Source organism: Gymnoscopelus microlampas, assembly GCF_963454915.1.
Source record: "Gymnoscopelus microlampas genome assembly, chromosome: 16".
NCBI lineage: Eukaryota > Metazoa > Chordata > Actinopteri > Myctophiformes > Myctophidae > Gymnoscopelus > Gymnoscopelus microlampas.
This window is the reverse complement of record NC_139953.1, coordinates 7,903,780-7,929,606: the sequence shown is the minus strand read 5'-3', so window position 1 is coordinate 7,929,606 and position 25,827 is coordinate 7,903,780. Positions and strand designations below refer to the sequence as shown.

The 25,827-nt window shown below is 42.4% G+C and overlaps 2 protein-coding genes across 2 annotated transcripts; both read left to right on the top strand.

Moving 5' to 3' along the window:
- Positions 1-5,394: 5,394 nt before the first annotated feature.
- Positions 5,395-8,051, top strand: LOC311062809 (uncharacterized protein; the record flags this gene model as incomplete). Its single annotated transcript, XM_084082027.1, has 6 exons — positions 5,395-5,728; positions 6,043-6,147; positions 6,479-7,111; positions 7,386-7,528; positions 7,735-7,835; positions 7,925-8,051. Exons 1-6 carry the CDS (start codon positions 5,548-5,550, stop codon positions 8,049-8,051), a joined length of 1,290 nt encoding a protein of 429 aa, XP_083938153.1. The 5' UTR covers positions 5,395-5,547.
- Positions 8,052-11,644: 3,593 nt separating this feature from the next.
- Positions 11,645-23,288, top strand: LOC311062808 (uncharacterized protein; the record flags this gene model as incomplete). Its single annotated transcript, XM_084082026.1, has 10 exons — positions 11,645-11,899; positions 12,291-12,395; positions 12,736-13,020; positions 13,473-13,615; positions 13,835-13,935; positions 14,037-14,134; positions 17,046-17,099; positions 19,073-19,125; positions 22,455-22,506; positions 22,837-23,288. Exons 1-10 carry the CDS (start codon positions 11,695-11,697, stop codon positions 23,286-23,288), a joined length of 1,548 nt encoding a protein of 515 aa, XP_083938152.1. The 5' UTR covers positions 11,645-11,694.
- Positions 23,289-25,827: the final 2,539 nt, after the last annotated feature.

The following is a 25,827-nucleotide window of genomic DNA, read 5'->3' as shown; positions in this document are numbered from 1 at the left end:
CCTAAAATACTGTTTTGTAAATACTTTAAGAGCTGACATCTTCTCAGTTAAATAAAGTATGCAGTGTGTTGGTTATTCCTATAAATGCAAATAGACAGTTGTGTAGAACCAGAGTGTGTGTTCATGCAACATGCGTGCATCATGTAGGTTGGCTCTGGCTGTGGCGTTTGATGCATTTGTGTGTGAGTGGCGGGGGGGTCAGGCTCAGGCGCCATAGCCTCTGTGACTAACACACTCTATCTCTTCCCCATTATGTTAGAGATGTGGTCTGTTATTTTATTTATTTATTTTTTACTATACACCCCTAATTGAAGAAAGAAAAGAGTATTTTTTGAGGGGGTCAGATATATACTTTATATATTTTTAAAATATATAAATATGGTCCAGTGGTGTGCGATGTGGAAACACATGCACGCACGCACGCACGCACGCACGCACACACACACACACACACACACACACACACACACACACACACACACACACACACACACACACACACACACACACACACACACACACACACACACACACACACACACACACACACACACACACACACACACACACACACACACACACACACACACACACACACACACACACACACACACACGACGATGGCCCCCCAAAACCATCCCTGGTTGACGGAAGCCATGGAGGAAACAGTAGGGTCATGAGAGTATGAGGGGTACATTAGGACACCTGCTCTTTTGGTAGGGCAGGTGTAAACGTGAAAAGAAAATGGCCTAATCATTACTGGAGGACAGTAACAAATTTGACCGATTTAAAAACCTAACGAAGGAACCTATAGCATGTTCACACGTTTGAGTGTGACTAGGGTGACGAGCATGAGCATGAGATCAGTGTTAAACCACATCCTCAAACCTTCTAGCTGCAGTATGTGTTTAAGCGAGAGGGGAACTCAGAATCTGAGTTCTCATCATTTTTAGGACATCTGATGTCCTAAAAATGGACTTCACGTCTCTCACACCAGGCCACAACACGTCTCTGAAACGATGAGAATCTGCTGCTATGGGTCAGGAGGGGGGAACACAACAAAATAGCCTTATTTAGACGCAGCAAAACTGTCAGTTTCTCCTATGAAGGCAATCGGGCGTACGCTCGAGCACTGGTTGGCTCCTATGTGTGCATGTGACTGATGGGGGAGTCACCCAACTCTGCCAGTTCCTGTAGCCTCAGTGATACTGTCTCATCCATCGCTCTTTATGCAGTACTCTGACGTCACGTTGGTGTAAAAATCATGTAATTATTTTGATATAGCTAATCAATAAAAGGAGAAGAATATACAAGATAATTACTTTTTGCAGCCAATAGCTTTTCAAGTCTCTCATCATTGTAAGATGTCTACACATATTTATACCATGCCAGACTTGACACAAGAAAAATGACAGAGAGGGGACACTGAGGACAATGGACAGTTGGAGGAGAGGGGAGAGAAGCGTGTGGATGTCACACACACACACACACACACACACACACACACACACACACACACACACACACACACACACACACACACACACACACACACACACACACACACACACACACACACACACACACACACACACACACTAGACAATAATCCACTCCGACCAACCTACTTAGTAACCAATTAAGTGCTACAAGTTAGTCCAGGGGCGCAGCCATGGGTGGGCCTGGGTTGGCCGTGGCCCACCCACATAGAAAGCTGGCCCACCCAATCGATTTTGCAACACAAAAAATGTTTGAAATTTAAAAAAATGGTCAAACATTGGCTAAATTGTCAAATAATATAAGAAAGAGGCAAACACAATTGAAAATAGTCGATCTACAAGCTTGTAGCTTGTATTTTCATCTGTGGAACGGAGTCTCCAAATTACTAAATGTAATTTGGCATTTGGAATTTTATTTCAAGTGCTTGTAATGGTGGGGGGTCCCCAGCTCAAATATGATTATTTGGGGGGAGCGGCCTGAATAGGTTGGGAACCATTGGTCTAATAGGCATGGTCTAATAACTGCATTATGTGGCTCTTGGACTTCATGTGACCTGTCTATGATACAATATGACAGATCCATCCATGACTCCATGTCTGGACAAGGTTTCAGCCTGACCCGCTGAACTCCCATTGTAAAATTAAACCCAAAAACCAAAAAAGCCCCCCCATACAGACGCACATTTTATGAACAGGCAAAGTAGGCGAGTAGTAGTAGCATTAAGGCAGAAGGGCTCATTCAAGTCAGTCAGAACTTGAAGCCCAATGGGATTTTTTGCCTAGGGTCCAAATAGTCATAAGAATCACCTCTGATCATGAAAGACTAAAGCCCAGTACACACCAATGATTTACAACGTAACTAGTAGCGACTTGCAACCACCTGTGACAATTTGCAACATTATCCCAAAATTACGCCTACCTACTACTCAATTCAGACCATTGCAAATTCTTACAACTGATTGCAAGTTGCAACCAGTTGTTTTGTCATTATTCCACAAGTCATATCTATTGGCAGTTTAAACATGTTTTTCCATGACAATGCTTAAGAGCTGACATCTTCTCAGTTAAATAAAGTATGCAGTGTGTTGGTTATTCATATAAATGCAAATAGACAGTTGTGTAGAACCAGAGTGTGTGCTCGTTCAACGTGCAACATGTGTGTGTGTCATGTACCTGTAGGATGGCTCTGGCTGTGGCGTTTGATGCACTTGTGTGCGAGTGGCGCGGGGGGGGGGGGGGGGGGCAGGCTCAGGGGCCGTAGACTCTGTGACTAACACTCTATCTCTTCCCCTTATGTTAGAGATGTAGTCTGTTATTTGTTTTATTTGTTTTTACTATACACCCCTATTTGAAGAAAGAAAATAGTCGATCTACAAGCTTGTAGCTTGTATTTTCATCTGTGGAACAGAGTCAAACTAAATGTAATTTGGCTAAATGTAATTATTTTTAACCCAAGCCTCCTAAACTCCTATAAAACTCCTATGAGGACGATGGCCCCCCAACCCCATCCCTGATTGACGGAAGCCACGCGATGGAGGAAACAGTAGGGTCATGAGAGCATGAGGGGTACATTAGGACACTTGCCCTTTTGGGAGGGCAGGTTTAAACGTAAAAAGAAAATGGCCTAATCATTACTGGAGGACAGTAACAAATTTGACTGATTTAAAAACCTAACGAAGGAACCTATAGCATGTTCACACTTTGAGTGTGACTAGGGTGACGAGCATGAACACGAGCATGAGATCAGTGTTAAACCACATCCTCAAACCTTCTCGCTGCAGTATGTGTTTAAGTGAGAGGGGAACTCAGAATCTGAGTTCCCATCATTTTTAGGGCATCTGATGTCCTAAAAATGGACTTCACGTCTCTCACACCAGTCCACAACACGTCTCTGAAATGATGAGAATATGCTGCTATGGGTCAGGAGGGGGAAACACAACAAAATAGCCTTATTTAGACATAGCAGAACTGTCAGTTTCTCCTATGAAGGCAATCGGGCGGGTGCTCGAGCACTGGTTGGCTCCTATGTGTGCATGTGTCTGATGGGGGAGTCACCCAACTCTGACAGTTCATGTAGCCTCAGTGATACTGTCTCATCCACCGCTCTTTATCCAGTACGCTGACGTCACGTTGGTGTGTAGAAATAATTTAATTATTTTGATATAGCTAATCAATAAAAGGAGAAGATTATACAAGCTAATTACCTTTTGCAGCCAATAGCTACTTTTCAAGTCTCTCATCATTGTAAGATGTCTACACATATTTATACCATGCCAGACTTGACACAAGAAAAATGACAGAGAGGGGACACTGAGGACAATGGAAAGTTAGAGGAGAGGGGAGAGAAGGAGGAGCGTGGTGGACGTCTACAAGCGTGTGGATGTCTCTCTCACACACACACACACACACACACACACCCACACACACACACACACACACACACACACACACACACACACACACACACACACACTCTCAAGCACTCCGACCAACCTACTTAGTAACCGTTAAGTAACCAAGTACAGTAAGTAACCAATTAAGTGCTATAGGTCAGTCATATTGCTGCTCATAGGTAGGCCCAATTAAAAACAAAACTCAATTAAGATGGAGGACGGGGGTCACACTGTTGATGACCTAACATCACATCTAATCAGAGCTGGATCCCAGGGGCCCAAAGGTGAGGGGGGTCTATGACATCGGGCCGACTTTGTACACCCACTGTTCAATTGCCTGACCCTGAATTTCTGTGGCTGAACCAAAAAAGGCCCCCCATACAGACGCACATTTTATGAACAGGCAAAGTAGGCGAGCAGGGCTCAGAGCATTAAGGCTCCAGAAGGGCTCATTCAAGTCAGTCAGAAGTTGTAGTCCAATGGGATTTTTTTTTGCCCAGGGTCCAAATAGTCATAAGAATCACCTCTGATCATTAAAGTATAAAGCCCAGTACAAACCAATGATTTACAGTGTAACTATAGTCGCAACTTGCAACCACCTGTAACAATTTGCAACATTAACCCAAAATTATGCCTACCTACTATGGGGTCAATTCAGACCAGGGTCAGGCTCAGGGGCCATAGACTCTATGACTAACACACTCTATCTCTTCCCCTTATGTTAAAGATGTGGTCTGTTTCTTTTTTGGGGGGGGTCAGATACTTTTATGTGCTGTGGACTCACATTTGGTAAAAACATTCTAATGACCCAATAGGTTCTGATGGTAAAGCTACATTTTGTGTATTTTTTTGCCAGTACATATGAAGTTGTCAAACTTCAAACCTTATTTTAACTTCTGTGGTCACTGTGCTCTGCATGGTCGATGTCATCACACGTGGTTAGTGGGTGTGTGTGTGTGTGTGTGTGTGTGTGTGTGTGTGTGTGTGTGTGTGTGTGTGTGTGTGTGTGTGTGTGTGTGTGTGTGTGTGTGTGTGTGTGTGTGTGTGTGTGCATGTGTGGGTTCATCTGCACTTGCGTGCACGTTTGCATAACATAAGGTCTGAGAATATAAGTTTTGTACTTCCTTAACCCATTACAACCGGGAAAGCATCTGTCATTTTAGATTTTAGCTATTTGTGTTTTTCAGAACACTCTTATAGGATTTTGAATAGTGGTTCTCTACTATTCCAATACTATTTCGAATAGTGGATCTAAAAGCTCAAAGCGTGTCACAAAATCTTGAAAGTGTTTGAAAAATGTTGAATAATTCTCTTCTCTCTTCTGGGGGTCCCCTGGCACAAAACATTTTCAGATGGGGGGTCCGCGCGAAATATATGTACAGTATATCGCATGTTGGGGGTCCTTGGCACACAAAAGTGTGAGAACTACTGATTTAGAAGGCATTTGTAGAATCGGCCTCAGGTATTAATGGGTTAATGCTGCCACATTGTGCCAAACCAGCCACAGGCACACATGGTCATATTTAGCTAAACCATCATTATGGTTATCTAGTTCATTTAATGAGTTTGATATAGCTAATCAATACAGGATCGGCAAATACAACATAGTTACTATTTGTACTCAACAAACTTTTCAAGCCTCTCAGACTTATACGATGTCTACAGACGTTTATGCCAAAATAGACTTGGCAAAGAAGGTGAGAAAGAAGGATGGAGACAGAGGACAGAAGGGGGATACTGAGGAAAGTGTAGAGTTGGAGGAGAGAGTGGTGGACGATATCGTCCCTGGACCACAGGAGGACATGAGGGACAACGCAGCAGGAAGACAGACTCAGGGTGAGTTTGATAAAGTTGTGAATCACTCTCGAGGTGATTTCTCTGTTTAAACAGGAAAAATACTATTGTAGGCATTGTCTTTCCTTCAAGAAAATATTATTCAGTTTTGCTTCAGATTGTTTTGCAGCACAATAACTTAAGTGCATATCATTCACTGTCATTCCTTTGATGTGTAAAACTTTGTAGAGAGATGTTGTTCAGTTCTAGAAGGGCTTTTAGAGTCTAAAATGTAGACTCTCTAGTCTTGTTTTTCTCTCTCTCTCTCAGTCACTGCACACCTACAGATGTGCCATTAGCTGTATTTTCTGTTTCAGGACAGCGCTCTAAAACAGTGAGAAGGCCTCTCAGAGTTATTGCTGGGTGTCTGGGGATGCTGTGTCTTATGCTGCTGGGTGTGATCATAGGCCAGGCTGTGCACTGTGAGTATTTCATGTCACTAAACTACATTACAGGGAGTTTGTTGCCTGACATTTTCTAGCTGTGACAACTATTAAGGCCACAACAGTATATTAACCCAAAACGTGTGACTTATTTTTTTTATAGAATTCTCATTGTTTCTTTTTGTGTGTGTTATTGCATGCATCTGCAAAGTACAATGAATAAAGTGGTGTTGACTTTAATGCACGTAAATAAGAATAACAACATTGAGTTTTCTTCTTCTCAAATCAAATTTTCCACACACAGATGCTTGACCTCATCATGAACAGTAGCAACAACTGTGTTTATCATCACCATTTCTGTCCTTTACAGATCATTCACCCAGTAACAGCATGACCAACGACACCCTGGTACATGATTATAACCAGATGAAGTCCAACTACGATACCCTGACCCTGGAGATTACCCGGCTGACAACCAACTACGATGCCCTGATGAAGGAGAAGAACCAGCTGAAGAACAACTACAATGCCTTGATGCGGGAGAAGAACCAGCTGACAACCAACTACGATGCCTTGATGCGGGACAAGAACCAGCTGACAACCAACTACGATGCCTTGATGCGGGAGAAGAACCAGCTGACAACCAACTACGATGCCTTGATGCGGGAGAAGAACCAGCTGACAACCAACTACGATGCCTTGATGAGGGAGAAGAACCAGCTGACAACCAACAACGAGGCCTTGATGCGGGAGAAGAACCAGCTGACAACCAACTACGATGCCTTGATGCGGGAGAAGAACCAGCTGACAACGAACAACGATGCCTTGATGCGGGAGAAGAACCAGCTGACAACAAACAACGATGCCTTGATGCGGGAGAAGAACCAACTGAAGAACTACAACGATGCCCTGATCCTGGAGAAGAAGCAGCTGACAACCAAAAACGATGCCCTGGTCCTGGAGAATAACCAGCTGAAGTCCAAACCAACCCTAGTGGAAAATGGTGAAGTCACAAAAGGTTTTGAGGGAATACTAATGTGTACTATTATTATTGATATTTTAATTATTGTCAGAGATGTATTGGTAAAAAGCTATCTGAAAAAAAAACTCTATTAGTTGTTTAACCACTCTCTTTGCCAAAAATAGCTGATCTACAAGTTCACAACTTGTAGATCGTCTATTTTGGCAAACATTCTCCGCCAAATAGGGATGCAGGGGTTCAAGTGGTTAATTCTAGTTTGCATCCATTAATACAGTACATCTGTGTGTGTGTTTAGACAAGTCATGTCCCAGTGGATGGAAGTTGTTTGGAGACAGCTGTTATTACATATCTACTGAAATGAAAACTTGGGATGAAAGTAGAGAACAATGTCTGAAGACAGGAGCAGATCTGGTGATCATTAACAGTCAAGAAGAACAGGTTAGTTAGTGTATCTGTGTGTGTGCGTGAGTATGCGCACGTGCGTGCGTGTGTGCATGCGTGTGTGTCCAGGTGTCCATTAACCACATAGATGCATGTGATCCATGACATCATCACAGTGATTATAATAATAGTATTTAAAAGACCTGAATGTACAGTATTGGAGAAAATTAATTATGGTTCAATCTCCATGTGCAAATGATCAGGAATTTGTCACTGGATTGAAAGAGAGTAGATCACCATGGATTGGTCTGAAAATTACTGAAGGCAAATGGACATGGGTGGATGGAACTCCACTGACAACACAGTAAGACATTTGACAAGTTTTTATAAGTCACTGTATGTGAGTGACTGAGTGGATGTGGTTAAAATTAAATTATGTTGTTTATTCTGCAGGTACTGGGCCGGTGGATATCCTGCTAATGATAAAGACCGGAACTGTTCACACTACAACTACCGGGGTAAAGGATGGTATAATGGGTTGTGTTCTAATCCAGTCCGCAACTGGATCTGTGAGAAGTGATGTTTCTCTTAACTTCATTGATGAAACTGCAGCTTAGTGTTGTGCTTTGTCAAATTAAATTGAGAACAGTTTGTACAGAAGTAGAAACTGTTGTACCCATGATCACATAATTCAGTACAAACAAACCACCAACTATTATAGCTTAGCATGGTTATTCATGTAGCTTTAAAGGGAGATGAAACCCTAGGCTGGTTTTATAGATAGTTTTGTGGTTCAGGTTACAAACTAAAGCAGGGTAAAAACATGCCAGTCTGAAGAAGACTTGCCATATAGTACACCATGATGTAAGCAACACAGCAGCAGAATGAAATGAATAGTGGTGGGTGTGTTCAATTTAGATGTGTCAAGCTTTATTGACAATACTATGATCTACTGTTTATACCTTAACAATGGCTCACCAATGACTCTGAACACAAATCTAACAGAACACTTTATAAGCTACAGCTACATACAGTATGTTGCTTACTAGCCTGTCATATTTATTATCTGCTGTAGTTTTTTACCTGAACTGCAAAACAAACTTCAAAATCAGCCTAGGATTTCATTCCTCTTTAAGGACATAGTTTGCACCATCTATTTGGAAGTGAGGAAATTATGTGAGAATGATGTTCATTGACTACAGTTCATCATTAACACCATTGTGTCTCCAAGTTCATCACCAAGTTCAGAGACCCAGGATTCAACACCGTCCTGTGCAACTGAATCCTGAACTTCTGACAAACAAACCCCAGGTCACAATCTATACTGTAGCTGTGTAGATGCTATGAAATTACACAATTACTTTATTTGATTATATTTGACAATATATGCTATTTGAACAGTTGTTGCTATTTTTCTTAGATTATGGCTTTCTGTATCTGATATTTTTTATTGTTATCACACTGTTGAGGCAAAAATACCAGATCTGCAAGCTTACAATGTGTCGCTTTGTGAAACGTTGTGAGCTTGCAGATCTTCTATTTTCGGGCCTGGTCAACAAAGTATAGGGTTTAAGTAGTTAAGTGCAATAATGTGACTAACTGTAATGTTGCCACAGCTCTGTTTAATCAGCATTGTAACCCATGTTTTTATGAACTTGTACACTGAGCAGTGAAAGCTTTTAATAAAACTTGACTTTACAATAAGCATTATTCAACTCTTTAATTAACAATTCTACTGACATATGGAAAAATACATGATAATACTCTGTAAGTAGTTAAATGATGTAGGATGTATTCTTATATGCTCTAGCTCCAGACTCAAACACTCTCAAAGTTTGAAGGACTTACTATAATGTTGGCTAAGCTGGGAGGACATGCATGTCCAGTATGACTTTTCAAGAACTCCAGTTGAGGCTCTAATGCTGACTCATTATCTGGTTCAGACACTGTCATCATGTGCATAACGATGTCCTCAGTTATTTGACATGTCAAATATCTAATAGGAATATTTGGCAATGAGTTTCTAATCAGACAAACAGACATATAATATGCCAATGAAAAATTATATAAAAAATAACCCGACTATTGGATTTCTACACAGTAGGACCCAAAAAAACATATATGAACTTGCAAACTGAATTTAAAACACCTGAAAAGAAAATGGGCGAATCACTTGAGGACAGTAGCACATTTGGCTGATTTAAAAACCTATTAAAGGAACCCAGCATGTTTTAGCATGACGACGGTAACTTGCATGAGATCAGTGTTAGCCACATCCTCAAACCTTCTCGCTGCAGTATGTTTTTCTAGCGAGAGGGGAACAGCTCACATGACCTAAAAATGGACTTCACGTCTCTCACACCAGCCCACATCACGTCTCTGAAACGATGAGAATCTGCTGCTACGTGTCAGGAGGGGGAAACACAACAAACTAGCCTTATTTAGACATAGCAAAACTGTCAGTTTCTCCTATGAAGGCAATCGGGCAGGTGCTAATGGTTTGTCCCACCTGTTAAAAGGGAGGATCCAGGTGAAGAGCTCCAGTTCAGTTGAGCTTGGGCTAGAGGCTAAGTAACAACAAAGGAGAGCTGCAAGGGCCTTCATGGAAGGCATAGACTGATATCAGTTATCTTGAGTTCTTAGTTTGTTGTATTTTCTTAGTTAGCTTTCAAGTGTTCATTTCTTTTTCCCATATTTTTGGATTGTTACTTTTGGCCATGTTCATTTTTGTCAAGTTTGTCGTCTCGTCTCTGCCTACGCGCATTGTTAATATTGCACTGACTTTTATTGGTGTCTGTGAAGGTGAAAAAATACAAAAAAACCTGCATTCATGGACTGGTCCGATTTTTGGAGCCGTGGCCGTTTGGGCAACTTTACATGCCTTGAGGATGGGCTGTCTATAAAATTAGACAGACTTACTGTACACCCACTGTTCAACTGCCTGACCCTGAATTTCAGTGGCTGAAACAAAAAAAGGCCCCACATATAGACGCTCATTTGATGAACAGGCAAAGTAGGGAGGGCTCAGAGCATTAAGGCTCCACAAGGGCTCATTCAAGTCAATCAACCTGGATCCCGATAGTCTCAAGAATCGCCTCTGATCATGAAAGACTAAAGCCCAGTCCACACCAATGATTCACAATGTAACTAGTCACAACTTGCAACCACCTGTAACAACTTGCAACATCATCCCAACATTGTGCCTACCTGCTACGGGTCAATTCAGACCACTGGAATCTCTTACATCTGGTTGCAAGTTGCAACTACGAAGTTGCATTGCGAAACATTGGTGTGGACTGGGCTTTATAGAAACCCTGTACCTTCTGTATACTGGTTGTAGACTATGACTAACACACTTTATCTCTTACCCTTATGTTAAAAATGTGTTTTTTCTTCTTTCTTTAACTGTACATGTCACATTACTAGGCTACATCAAATGTTGTTTTCTGAGACGCACTATTATGTGCTTGATGTGTCAAGTCACCCCTATTTGTTTAATCTATACAGCTGTATTCATAGAGGTGAACTTTAATCATCATCAATCATTAAAATATCATAAAGTATCATTCCCACCTGTGAGAATGACACAAAAATCCAATATGAAGCTTTGTCATACACTGAGGAGGACTTTTGGACAAAACATCTGTGTAGCAGCAGCACTTTCAATTTATTTTTTGTCAGATACTTTTATGTGCTCTGGACTTACATTTGGTCAAACATTTTAATGACCCAACACAGGTTCTGATGGTGAAGGTACATTTTTTGTAATAAAGAAAATAAAATCAAAAATCAGAATATATAAAGTTCCTTATTTTGCCTTCTGCGGTGCCTGTGCTCTGCATGGTTGATGTCATCACACACTCTGTGTGTGTGTGTGTGTGTGTGTGTGTGTGTGTGTGTGTGTGTGTGTGTGTGTGTGTGTGTGTGTGTGTGTGTGTGTGTGTGTGTGTGGGGGGGGTGTGTGGGTGTATCTGCACGCGCGTGACCATTTGCATAACCTATGTGTCTGAGAATATAAGTGTTGTATCCTTAATGCTGCCACATTGTGCCAAACCAGCCACAGGCACATATGGTCATATTTAGGTAAACCATCATTATGGTTAGGCTATCTAGTTCATGTAATGAGTTTGATATAGCTTATCAATACAAGATCGTCAAGTATACAACATAGTTACTATTTGTACTCAACAACAGTCACTTTTCAAGCCTCTAAGACCTATACGATGTCTACAGACGTTTATGCCAAAATAGACTTGACAAAGAAGGTGAGAAAAAGGGATGGAGACAGAGGACAGAAGGGGGACACTGAGGAAAGTGTAGAGTTGGAGGAGAGAGTGGTGGATGACATCGTCCCTGAACCACAGGACGACATCGTCCCTGCACCACAGGAGGACATGAGGGACAACGCAGGAGGAAGACAGACTCAGGGTGAGTTTGATAAAGTTGTGAATCGTTGTCACTGTGATTTCTCTGTTTAAACTGGAAAAATACTATAGTAGGCATTGTCTTTCCTTCAAGAAAATATTACTCAGATTTCATTCCGAATTTCTTGCAGCCTTCACTATCATTCCTTTGACGTGTAAAAGCTTTTTGAGAGATGTTCAGTTCTAGAAGGGCTTTTAGACTCTAGTCTCTCTCATTCGCTGCACACCTAGTAGGGTAACCGTCTTCCACGCCGACATCTCGCCACTCCGACTAGTGGCTTCCGCGTGCAGTTAGGGTTAGGGTGAGGTTTAGGTATAGGGTTCGTTAACGTCGGAAAGGCGACATGTCGGAAAGCCGCCATGTAACCACCTAGTAGCTGTACTTTCTGTTGCAGGACAGCGCTCTAAAACAGAGAGAAGGCCTCTCAGAGTTATTGCTGGGTGTCTGGGGATGCTGTGTCTTATGCTGCTGGGTGTGATCATAGGCCAGGCTGTGCACTGTGAGTATTCCATGTCACTAAACTACCACATCACAGGGAGTTTGTTGCCTGACATTTTCTAGCTGTGACAACTATTAAGGCCACAACAGTATATTAACCCAAAACATGTGACTTTTTTTTTTTTTAGAGAATTCTCATTGTTTCTTTTTGTATATATTATTGCATGCATCTGCAAAGTATGATGATTAAAGTGGTGTTGACTTGAATGCATATAAATAAGAACAACAACATTGAGTTTTCTTCTTCTCAAATATAATTTTACACACAGAGATGCTTGACCTCATAATGAACAGTACGTAGCCACAACTGTCTTTATCATCACCATTTTTGTCCTTTGCAGATCATTCACCCAGTAACATGACCAACGACACTCTGGTACATGATTATAACCAGCTGAAGTCCAACTACGATACCCTGGCCCTGGAGAATACCCGGCTAAAGACCAACTACGCTACCCTGAACCAGGAGAAGAACCAGCTGGCAACCAAGAACGATGCCCTGAACCAGGAGAAGAACCAGCTGACAACCAACCACAACCGGGAGAACAACGAGCTGATGACCAAGAACGATGCCCTGAACCGGGAGAAGAACGAGCTGACAACCAAACTGACCCAAGTGGAAAATGGTGAGGTTACAAACGTTTTTGAACGAATATTAATATGTGTATTATTAGTGGTATCTTATTTATTGTCAGAGATGTATTGGTAAAAAAACAAGTTAAGAAAACCCTCATCATTGATGATGTATCATGCATCATAATAATGTAAATGCAATGTATATTTTTGAGTTACAACTGTACTTGGACCCCCTTTATGTCTACACCAAAACTTTTTGCCAAAAATAGCCGATCTACCAGCTCAAACCTTGTAGATCAGCTATTTTGGCAAGCATTCTACCCAGAATAGGGATGCTGGTGTTCAAATGGTTAATTCCATTAATCTGTCTGTCTGTCTGTAATTCTAACATTACTCAGGTCATTCCCTACTCATGTTTAGTATTTGAGTACTATTATGACTACAGTACTCTATATGTTACAAATGATTATCAATGTATTTAAAACTCCTGCTTGATGTTTAGACAAATCGTGTCCCAGTGGATGGAAGAAGTTTGGATGCGGCTGTTATCACAAATCTAATAAAGAGAAAAGTTGGGAGGAAAGCAGAGAACAATGTCAGAAGACAGGAGCAGATCTGGTGATCATCAACAGTGAAGAAGAACGGGTTAGTGCATCTGTATGTGTGTGTGTGTGTGTGTGTGTGTGTGTGTGTGTGTGTGTGTGTGTGTGTGTGTGTGTGTGTGTGTGTGTGTGTGTGTGTGTGTGTGTGTGTGTGTGCGTGTGCGTCCAGGTGTCCGTGATTATAGTAGTATAGTATTATAAAGACCTGAATGTACAGTACTGGAGAAAATGAATTATGGTTCAATCATGTACAAATGATCAGAGCTTCATCAATGGATTGACCAAGAATAGATCACCATGGATTGGTCTGAAAAGGACGGAAGGCAACTGGACATGGGTGGATGGAAAACCACTGACAACACAGTAAGACATTTTACACGTTTTATTGTAATTCTATCAAAGTCACTGTATGTGAGTGACAGAGTGGATGTGGTTAAATATACATTATGTTGTTTACTCTGCAGTTTCTGGGCCAGTACATATCCTGTTAATGATGAAGGCTGGAACTGCGTATACCACTTCTACAATACAGGATGGTATAATGGGTTATGCTCACCTACACGTAAGACCTGGATCTGTGAGAAGTGATGTTTCTCTTAACTTCATTGATGAAAATGCAGCTTAGTGTTGTGCTTTGTGAAGTTAAACTGCAGAGAACAGTTTGTACAGAAGTACAAACTGCTGTACCCATGATCACATAAACCACCAATATTAGCTTAGCATTTAGCTTTAAAGGGAGATGAAACCCTAGGCTGGTTTTACAGATTGTTTACTGGTTCAGGTTAAAACTACAGCAGGTTTAAAACTTGCCAGTCTGCAGAAGATTGGCCATATACAGTAGTACACCAAGATGTCCTGTAAGCAACACAGCTGCATAATCAAATGAATAAAGGGTGTGTTTGATTGTAGGTGAGTCAAGCTTTATTGACAATACTATCATCTACTGTCTACGCTTGTACAATGGCACACCAATGTCTCTGAACAAACCTAAATCTAACACACCATTATTCATGTTGCTTACTAGCCTGTCATATTTATTATCTGCTGTAGTTTTTTACCTGAACTGCAAAACAAACTACAAAATCAGTATAGGATTTCATTCCCCTTTGAGGACGTAGTTAATGTTTACACCATCTATTTGGAAGTGAGGAAATCATCATCATCATTAACACCATTGTGTCTCCAAGTTCATCACCAAGTTCAGAGAACCAGGATTCAACACCGTCCTGTGCAACTGAATCCTGGACTTCTGACAGACAAACCCCAGGTCACAATCTATAGCTATGTAGATGCTATTAAATTACACAATTTAATTTTCTTGTATTCTATTTGACAATATATTCTATTTGAACAGTTTTTGCTATTTTGCTTATTATGGCTTTTTGTATCTGATATTCTTTATTGTTATCACACTGTTGAGACTTTAACCACATGAACCCTAGTGTCCCTATTCTCTGCATGTCATAATAGGTGAAGGTTCTGAGAAAATAGGCGAGCATTCAGCAAAAATACCAGATCTACAAGCTCACAACGTGTCACTTTGTGAAACGTGAGCTTGCAGATCTGCTGTTTTCGATGAAGCGATTTGGTGTAGAGGGAAAGGGGGGGGGGGGGGGGGGGGCTGGTCAACAAAGTATAGGGTTTAACTAGTGAAGTGCAATAATGTGACTAAGTGCAATGTTGCCACAGCTCTGTTTAATCAGTATTGTAACCCATGTTTTTATTAACTTGTACACTGAGCAGTGAAAGCTTTTAATTTTAATAAAACTTTACTTTACAATAAGCATTGTTCAACTCTTTAATTAACAATTATACTGACATAAGGAAAATACTGTAAGTACATGATAATACTCTGTAAGTAGTTAAATGATTTAGGATGTATTCTAGCTCCAGACTAAAACACTCTCAAAGTTTAAAGGACTTACTATCATTTTGGCTGAACTTGGAGGACATGCATGTCCAGTATGACTTTTTAAGGACCTCAGTAGAGGCTCTAATGATGGCTCATACTCTGGTTCATACACTGTCATATGTGCATAACTATGTCCTCATAGTTAATATTACCCTCATTATTATTACCAGTTATTATCAGTTATTTGACATGTCAAATATCTAATATGAATACTTGGCAATGAGTTTCTAATTGTATCAGACAGACAGACAGAGAATAATTGGTTGGCTCCTATGTGTGCATGTGTCTGATGGGGGAGTCACCCAACTCTGACAGTTCCTGTAGCCTCAGTGATACTGCCTCATCCGTCGCTGGACATGTTTACACGGTACTCCCACGTCACGGTGTCTAGCACGTGTACACACACACACACGAAACAAAACAAAACTCTGAGAGTGTACAAATGTAACCAAATGGACCACATTTGGTGTCCTTGATACCATTACACCACTGATTACATGTTTGGAGGAGTGAAATGTACTTTATTTATTATATATTGTTTTGTTTCATCATAGTCTTATTCTAAATCAGATGTCTATAATATAGACATCTCTGACTTCTTCAGGGGTTAGATAGAAATGCAGCTGCAACAATGTTTCCTGCTCCTCACTCTTGTGGTCAGATATTCAGAGCATTGAGCCTCTTGTTAGTTTCACACTATGCTCCTCCGTGCCAGTAAGAACACTGTGAAGCTACAGAGAAAAACCACGTGTGAAAACATGCCAAAAGTACAAATATACCAGCGATGCATTCACCTAGGACACTTGTCATCTCAAGTTAATAACTAAACTGCATCTTTCTCGCTCTGCAGCGACACACACATATGCACACGCACACGCACACACACACAGTCCCGCCTCTCATAGCTGTCACAGTGTTCTACTGTGGGGGTATTGTCACAGTGGTATTAAAAGTTTGTGGTCAAGTTGATAAACACAAATACACAGAATGTTTGGGGCAATGGTTCTTAAAAGTCTGGACGGGCATTCCAGGGGGTCCCCAGCTAAATGATTGATAGCTAGGGACCAAGTGGACCCTAGCAAGTCTGTAACCATCCAGGTTTGTAACTTTGAGAGTGTACATATGGAACCAAATGGACCCATAAGTCCATGGCCTAATCCCCTAATGCATAACAAACTGGGGTTCCTTGAAATAAAAAGATACGTTTTAGAACCACTGAGTTGGGGGATGAATTGAGCATTCATACAGGTTTTATAATTATGTCCTTATACGATGCGATGTGATGCGAGAGTGCGGTCTAGCCAACACCAACTCAGGACTCCTGAATCGCTGCCCTCCACACACTGATATCTAACATCAGGGTCTTGAGCTCTACAGTGTTGTTAGCTAAAAGCTGTCGCGCCGCAGTGCTTCTACGTAGGTGGTGCTTCTTGCCTTTCCTGGCTTTGCCGTGGGTTGGCTCCCATAGTGTCAGTTTGCTTGCCTCTAGTTCCGGGTGCCTGACGCAGTGCCCTGCCAGCCTCATCCTTCTCTCTCTGACTTTGTCTGTGATCCGTGGTAGGTCCCTGTAGACTCTACGGCATAGAGGACCACGTTTCTGATGTGGTCCGTCCAGGTGACATTTACCACAGACGTTTACCACTGCACAAATCGGGGCCGATCCTGCGAGTGCTTCGTTGCCCGAGCACCTCGGAGAAATGCAGAGCACCCAGTAGAAGAAGGTGCTCTTGATTTTTATCCGTAGTGCGCAGCCAGATTTTAATTAATTTGATAGCAAACTCCACCCAGCACACACTGCACGGCATATCCTGTGTTGCAAAACAATTTGACCCACCCACTGAAGTTAAAGCAATCCACGCACAGTGTCTACACCTATACTACTTAGCAGCAGGTCACACAATGGACCATTGATATGCATATGCTGTGAAGAGGTGTGTGTGTGTGTGTGTGTGTGTGTGTGTGTGTGTGTGTGTGTGTGTGTGTGTGTGTGTGTGTGTGTGTGTGTGTGTGTGTGTGTGTGTGTGTGTGTGTGTGTGTGTGTGTTACGCACAGTGCACATCCATGCATGTCATGGATTGTCAATCCATGATAAGATAGCAGCACCAACTCGCGCCCGTTTCGGATGCTGTCAATGCACTGAATGGGACTCTTGTGGTCATTATCACGTTTAATCAGACAATTGAATGGTCTAAGTAGGTGAGATACTAACCTACACACACGTTTAATCAGACTATTGATTGCGTCTAATACTGAGATACTGACCTACCGACGGAGGTGTTTTGTATAAAGTATAGTTTTGGACCGCGTGAGCTAAAGCGAGCGAGTTGCCGTGCCGAACGTTGCGACGTTCGCTTGAGCCGACTCAGCGCCGTCCGAGTTATGTAGCCATAGGCACGGAATCGTAAATCTTGTTGTTTGGAGAGCTCTGCCCCCGGGTAGGTCTGATTACACCCAATCAATGGTCTGATTAAACGTGGGTAGGTCAGTATCTCACCTACTTAGAGCTTAGACCATTCAATCATCTGATTAAACGTGATAATGTCCCATTCAGTGCATTGATAGCATTCGAAGCCTTGAAGAGGGACAGAGAGAGATGTTTCCTCCACAATTTAAAGATAAAAAAACGTATATTAGCCTTTATCTTTTGTGAGATCATCAATAAATGCCTTCTTTCATAATGTCAGTGCATTGGAATTAATTCATTACGTGCGTTTGTGTTCTTTTCTAATACTGGTTCAGGCTCCTAAAGTGAAAATGTGGTTACAAGCTGGTGATATTTATCTGCTCCTTATTCGTTAGTTAGGCTAAAGCTTTGTGAAATCTCGAATCCTTATAGGCAAAATATATTGTATGATTGTAGGCTATGCCTGTTGATATGGTGCTGAAATGTGCATTTGGCGACTTTTTCCAACTAATCATATGAGTGAGTCATGTGTGTCATAAAAGGCCATAGGACATTCCCTGGAAAATCGTACCACTGTACTATCAGCAAACTGTTAATAAAGTAGACTATTCAATCAAAAACAAAAGAGAGGACTTTTTTCACCTGCCGTGGCGGGGGGGCTGGGTTGGGTTTTAACACACGTGAGCATGAGCATTAATCGGCGCCTATACCTGGGGTCCCCAGACCCCACTTTGAGCACCACTAGTCTAGAGCCACGTCACAGCTAGCACCCTGACAGACTCTAGACATGTGACAAGAAAAAAAAAACCCAGCTGTTCTGGTGCGTAGCGTAGCATACTGTAGCTGAGATGCAGGAAATGTGTGGGCACAATAATCTGTCCTGTAGCAATTGCAATTGTTTTAAAATGTTGTAGTGTGAGCATGAAGATTATCCTTATGTGTTTGATGCAACCTGATTTGAAAATCTGTTCAAATTACAGTATCTTAAAATGACTGGTTTCTGTAGAGTATTTTCTAGAGTCTAGACACCACTGATTACATCTTTGGAGGAGTTAAATTCACTGCATTTATTATCTTTATATTGTTTTGTTTCATCATAGTCTAATAGACGTCTATGACTTCTTTAAGGGTTAAATAGAAATGCAGCTGCAACAATGTTTCCTGCTCCTCACTCTTGTGGTCAGATATTCAGAGCATTCAGCCTCCTGTTAGTTTCACACCTTGCTCGACCCTGCCAGTAAGAACACTGTGAAGCTACAGAGAAAAACCACGTGTGAAAACATGCAAAAAGAGAAATGATACCAGCGATGCATTCACCTAGGACACTTCTCATCTCAAGTCAAGAACTAAACACAAGCACACAGAGCTTCTGCATTTTAGCTACCACGAATTTTCACATGTGCCTGTTATAGCGCCACCAGGAGGACGCTTTTTGCAAAACACATTTTTTGACAGTACTCCTACAGATTGTATCCAAAATCACGCAAATCGGAACACAGTACTGTCTCTCTATAGTCATTAAACAAAACGGGTCTTTCAGATTTTTCATATTCCATCTTGATTGGCTAAGAATGGCTTCCAAAGTTTGCAGGACTGCTCTGTTTTGAACAAAATGCCTCAAATCATGAACACACACACATTAACAACGCATCAGCTTGTTGCACGCTGCCAGGACCTCTGGTCCGAAAGTTCATATCCCAATAATAACGGTATGAAAAATAAACAAGTTGAATAGAGAAACTCATGACATTGGTTTGGTGATTTCATTTTTTTTTTTTTTTTTTTTTTTATAATTTTTATCCCACAATTTTGTAACCCACATTTTTTCACCCAGTGCCAATTGCCTATGTAATCCTGGGCACTACCTACCCTCTGCCAGCCTAGGGAGAGCCCAAGCTGAAGCTCATGCCTCCTTCAATGCATGAGGAGCAAGCAAGCCGCTTCTTATCACCCGACAGGGGGGAGTTTCCCTGGTTGGACATAGCGCGTGGAAGGAACACGTTATTCCAACCAGTTCCCATCTCCTCCATCAGGCGCCCCGGCTGACCAGGGGGAGGCAGTATAGTGACCAGGATTACTACATGTTTTTGTGAGGGTATTAACTACCCTAGGAGACACGGGGAGAACATGCAAACTCCTGGTGATTTCAAAAGATCATTAGCAGATAAGTTCGAGCTCTACATCTGCGTCCATGCAACAAACAATAATAATAACAATAATTACCAATAAACATATATTGTGGAGTCTCGCTAGGCCGCCAGACAGGTAAGCACCCCAGCGAGGCGAAACAGTGGAAAAGAGTCCAGCACCAAGGACAGCGCCCCCGCCTAGGGCGCGTCATCGAGGGGAGGTACGTTCTGCCCTACGTGTACTATTTATATAGCGCTTTTCTAGGCACTCAAAGTGACTTTACAGAAACAAGATAAAAAACGACTTTATTAGGAAAAACTAGTTTAAAAAGTTAAAAAAGTTAAAACAATTATACTAAACAAATAATACATTTTAAAAACTATAACAGAAAGGTAGACAAAGGAGGGTTTGGATTTATGTAGGGAATCCGAGCCTGAAAAGGTGGGTTTTGAGTGTGGTTTTAAATGTGGTGATGGTGGGGGCAGCTCTGATGTGAGCTGGGAGTGAGTTCCACAGTGAGGGGGCAGCCACCCTGATCAGGCCTCCTTATACACAAATCCACGGAGCGCTGCCCTGTAGATGGCGCAACCATTGCTGCTCAGACCGGGTTGCGGACTGAGTCACCGCTCCGTGGATTTGTATATAAAAAGCCCTCACTCTGCCACAGTGTTCACCGGCTCTCCTCGTTGGACAGACGGGTGCTCAGGCTGTAAGCGAGAACCTTCCACTATTCCTCCACATTTGTGATGCTGGAGAAATACGTTACTGACATTATGCCTCTCTTTCTATTGCAGGACTTTGACTGAAACCTTTTGAGAGTTGTGCATGGATAATACTCTGGACCGGGAAGAATGTATTTATGTTTTGTCTTATACTTACCTTGCTTGAACTCACCCCTCCCCAATACGTACGCACACGCGCACACGCGTGCACACACACACACACACACACACACACACACACACACACACACACACACACACACACACAATCACACACAATCACACGCAAAAGGAGGGAATAAGTTAACATCTTTGAACCAGCTTGTATGATCTTCCTCTTGGAGTTCAATGTTTTCAGAATGCCTAGCCACAGCAATATCTTTATGATTCTCCTTGCAGATACTTGACTGCCATAAATGGAGGCAGCACTATGTATATCACATATGACACATGACATATGATGTTGCCTCCTTTTATAATTTCTAATGATGGACAGCTGTGTGTGTTGTACAACTTTAGAGAGATCATAATGCTACAGGAAAACTGTGGTCACTTCTAACTTCCGTTACCACCGCTACCACAGAGCCCCTTGCTGGGTGCGTGCGTACGTGCGTGCGTACGTGCGTGTTTGCGTATTTCTGTCTTGTTATTCCTTATTGCTAAAGCATTGTGCAATCAACCACATACACACATGGTTACATTTAGCTATTTAGCCTGTGAGCTAGTTCAGGAAGATACATTTGAGAGATTTACACATACATGCACACCACTAAGTGGGCGATGTAGTAAGTGACGTGTCAAGCAGCTGACCAATTTGCCGGTCTATTTAAGCTCATCTCATTCAGTTTCATTCTGTTTATTTGCTCCGCCACCACCAGTGTTCTCTGCTTTCCCTAAGAGTCCTGTTTTCCCCTGGAGGGATTGTTATAACCTGTAAACTGTATGTCCCCCTGCTCTTAAATGTTTTTTAATGTGCTGAACAGGGAGAGCAGAGCCTGAACAGCAAGATAAAATAATATTCACACTTGTATTCACATTTTATAAATGAATGTGTTCAATATATTTGGAGTTATCTCAGTATATTTGTATATTTAAGTAACTAGCTATCATGTAGTGCAATTTTGATAAGCGCTCAGGTGGTGCAGTAGTAAAGTAGCTGCCCACCACGGTGCATCTGGGTTTGGCAAGCGTCTATAGGAACACAATTGGCCCGTGGGAGCATATTTGTCACTAGTACACGTATACTCCTATGGGCTGGGGCGGCACCTGTCAGCAGGGAGTGTTGGGCGGGAGGAGTATGACGGAGGATCCACGTCCTCCCGGTGGGGGCTCCTCACTGGCAGGTGAGCCAGGATACAACAGCAGTGACAACACACAGAAATGCATGTGGGGTGGAATCAATTGCCATAAACGACTAAATTGGGGAGAAAATGGGGTAAAAGCAACTATTTCTTGTTTTTTGATTAAGCTAACAAAGACAGGCAAGTAATATTCAACATAGTTACTATTTCTAGTCAATAGTTACTTTTCAAGCCTCTCATTCCTTTATGCTTTTCTAGACTTGACAAAGAAGGTGAGACAGAGGAATGGAGACATGCAGATTCATGAGGGACACTGAGGACAGTGGGAGGATTATTTAACTAAAAGGGCTTTTTCTATCTTCTTTTTGTCAAACAGTGATAGTCGTTGCTGTGCAGTTGTTGCTGTGTGTCAGGGGATGCTGTGTCTTATGCTGCTGGGTGTGATCATAGGCCTGGTCGTGCACTGTGAGTATTTCATGTCACAAAGCCACCTCAACACAGGGAGTTTGTTGCCTTACATTTTCTAGCTGTGGCAACTATTAATGCCACCAAAGTATATTAACCCAAAACGTTTGACTTATTTTTTTATTAAAATTCTCATTGTTTCTTTTTGTGTGTGTTATTGCATGCATTTGCAAATTTGATGAATAAAGTGGTGTCGACTTTAATGCACGTAAATAAGAATAACATTGAGTTTTGTTCTTCTCAAATAAAATCTCCCACACACAGATGCTTGACCTCATCATGAACAGTAGCAACAACTGCCTTTATCGTCAACATTTCTGTCCTTTGCAGATCATTCACCCAGTAACAGCTTGACCAACGACTTTCTGGTACATCATAATAACCAGCTGAATTCCAACTACGATAACCTGACCCTGGAGAATACCCGGCTAAAAAACAACTACGATACCCTGAACCATGAGAAGAACCTGATGACAACCAGCTACGATACCCTGAACCATGAGAAGAACCTGCTGACAACCAACTACGCTACCCTGAACCGAGAGAAGAACCAGCTGACAACCAATTATAATACCCTGAACCGGGAGAAGAACCAGCTGACAACCAATTATAATACCCTGAACCGAGAGAAGATCCAGGTGACAACCAACTACGCTACCCTGAACCGGGAGAAGAACCAGCTGACAACCAATTATAATACCCTGATGCGGGAGAGGAACCAGCTGAAGACTGAAAACAATAACCTGATCCTGGAGAATAACCAGCTGAAAAAAAGAAGCTAAGGCAGGGTATGCCAAAATCTAGTTGCGAGTCGTCCTATGTAAATATTAGAGAACGTATTATGAAAAAACACCTTGAGTTGAGTTGTGTAAAGTTAGGACAGAAGAGGTGGAAAAGTTATTGCTGGCAATCAATAATGATACACCAGGTATTGATAACCTAGATGGTAAGCTATTAAAGAATGTTCATTGCTGCACCCATCCGTCATATTTTTACATGAGTTTGGGAGGTGATATATGCCCGCAAATCTGGAAAGTAGCTAAAGTTATTCTACTCCCAAAAAATGCAAAGAATGCCTTCACTAGCTCTAACAGCAGACAAATAAGCTTGTCATCTGTTCCAAACAAACTACTAGAACAAATTGTTTTCAACCAAATACAATGCTATTTCTTTGTTAACAATCTGATAAGTGAGTATCAACATGCGTATAGAGAGGGTCACTCAACAGCCACAGCACTTAGACAAATGACAGATCAATGGATGAAAGAGATTGATGGGAAGAAAATGGTATAGGAGCAGTACCATTAGATTATAGAGCTGCCTCTTATGTGATAGATCATAGAATTTTGCTCGACAAATTGGTGCATTATGGTTTTGCCCCAAAGGCGATATCATGGCTAGAAAGCTATAGAATATAACTCAAATCTCTAATTCTAGTGGAATTCCACAAGGAAGTTCACTAGGTCCTTTACTCTTCTCAATTTTTACATATGATTTTCCATTGGCTCTTGAAAAAGCACAAGTTTCTATGTACTCGGGTGACACGACAATATATTCACAGGCTCCCACAATCGGTTACATAACTGAGATTTTGAACAAAGAACTGAAAACGGTAATGGAATGGGTGACCAGCAACAAATTAGTGCTCAACATTCAAAAAACTAAAAGCCTTGTATTTGGCACAAATCATGTACTAAGTTCTAAACCGCAGTTGAATCTTATGTTGAATAATGTAAAGGCTGAGCAGGTGGAGGAAACAAAGCTCTTGGGAGTAATCCTAGAGAACAATGTATCATGGACGAGACACTTAGATTCAGTGGTGGCAACGATGGGGAGGAATATATCTGTTATCAAGAGGTGTTCAGTGTTTTTACCACCGCAACTGACAAAACACGCCATTGAGACTCTAGTGCTTCCTTTCACATCTGGACTACTGCTCAATCATTTGGTCTGGGGCAAACAAGAGGGACCCGGGAAAGCTGCAGCTGGTTCAAGGTTATTGTAACCAGTTCCTTCCCCCTCCATCAGGCGCCCCGGCTGACCAGGGGGAGGCAGTATAGAGACCAGGATTACTGCATGTTTTTTGTGAGGATACCTACCCTAGGGGGACACGGGGAGAACATGGAGGCGTGTCCTATCTCCACCTGTCTGTCTGGGGCCATGTAAGGACAATGTTTTGGAGTTGTATGTATGTCATACATGGTCAACTGGTGGCCACATGTGGCCCCCACCTTCACTTAATACGGCCCGCAGGTTAATATCGGAATACTGATATATTATTGATTTCAGCTGTTACAATTCCAAACATGCACACATGACCCACTTGAATTACTTCAGTCTATATTAGTAGCTCAGGCCCACCGGTGTGTGGACACGCGCTGGCACCCGCCAACCACTGCCCCACCTATGGGTTAAATAGCACCCCCCCCCCCCCCCCCACTGCCTTGTGGTACCTTTGGGAGAAGGAAAGGCTATGGGAGTGAACCCAGACAATCAGGAGTGGAGCCCCTAAGGCGGCTGGGTGTCACTGCTGACCTCCTGCCGGCAGCTCCTGCAGCCAAGCTGATGCCAGATGTATTGCCTTGCTTTCCTCTGGATCACACCAGCACGGCCGAGAGGGGGGTTCTGATGATTGGGCAACCCAGGATCTCCATACTCCCTGCCCAGGCTTGCGCCATGGAGAGGTCACTCCAGCCTCCCCCTGGAGGGAGGAAACAACACGGAAGCTGGCAGTCTACGGGTTCAAAGTCCTACCCGTCTGGCGAAGAGAATGGGGCGCCACGTGTGCCAACCTCCCAGCGCCAGTGTCATCCTGGCGGGGCATGGGGTAAAGCTCAACTAGTGGACGTCAATACTGAACTAGTGAAAAACAGGATGAAAACGAAGAGAACGAAAACGAAGATACCAGCTCTTCGAGTATCAAGCTGGAATGTCAGAACCATGCGCACAGGGCTCTCGGACAGCCTTGACCACATCGATGACTCGCGAAAGACAGCCATCATCGACCGCGAGCTCCACAGACTAAATGTTGACATCGCCGCCCTCCAAGAGACACGTCTCGCTGACTGTGGCTCTCTGAAGGAAAAACACTACACCTTCTTCTGGCAGGGCAAGAGTGCAGAGGAGACCCGAGAGTATGGCGTGGGATTTGCTGTGAAGAACACTCTGCTTCCCATGATAAACCCAACGACAGGAGGCTCTGAGCGGATCCTTGCAATTCGCCTATCCACCAGTAGCGGGCCAGCCAACCTGTTGAGTGCTTATGCCCCGACTCTCTGCTCACCATCAGAGTCAAAAGATAAGTTGTACGTGGAGCTCAAT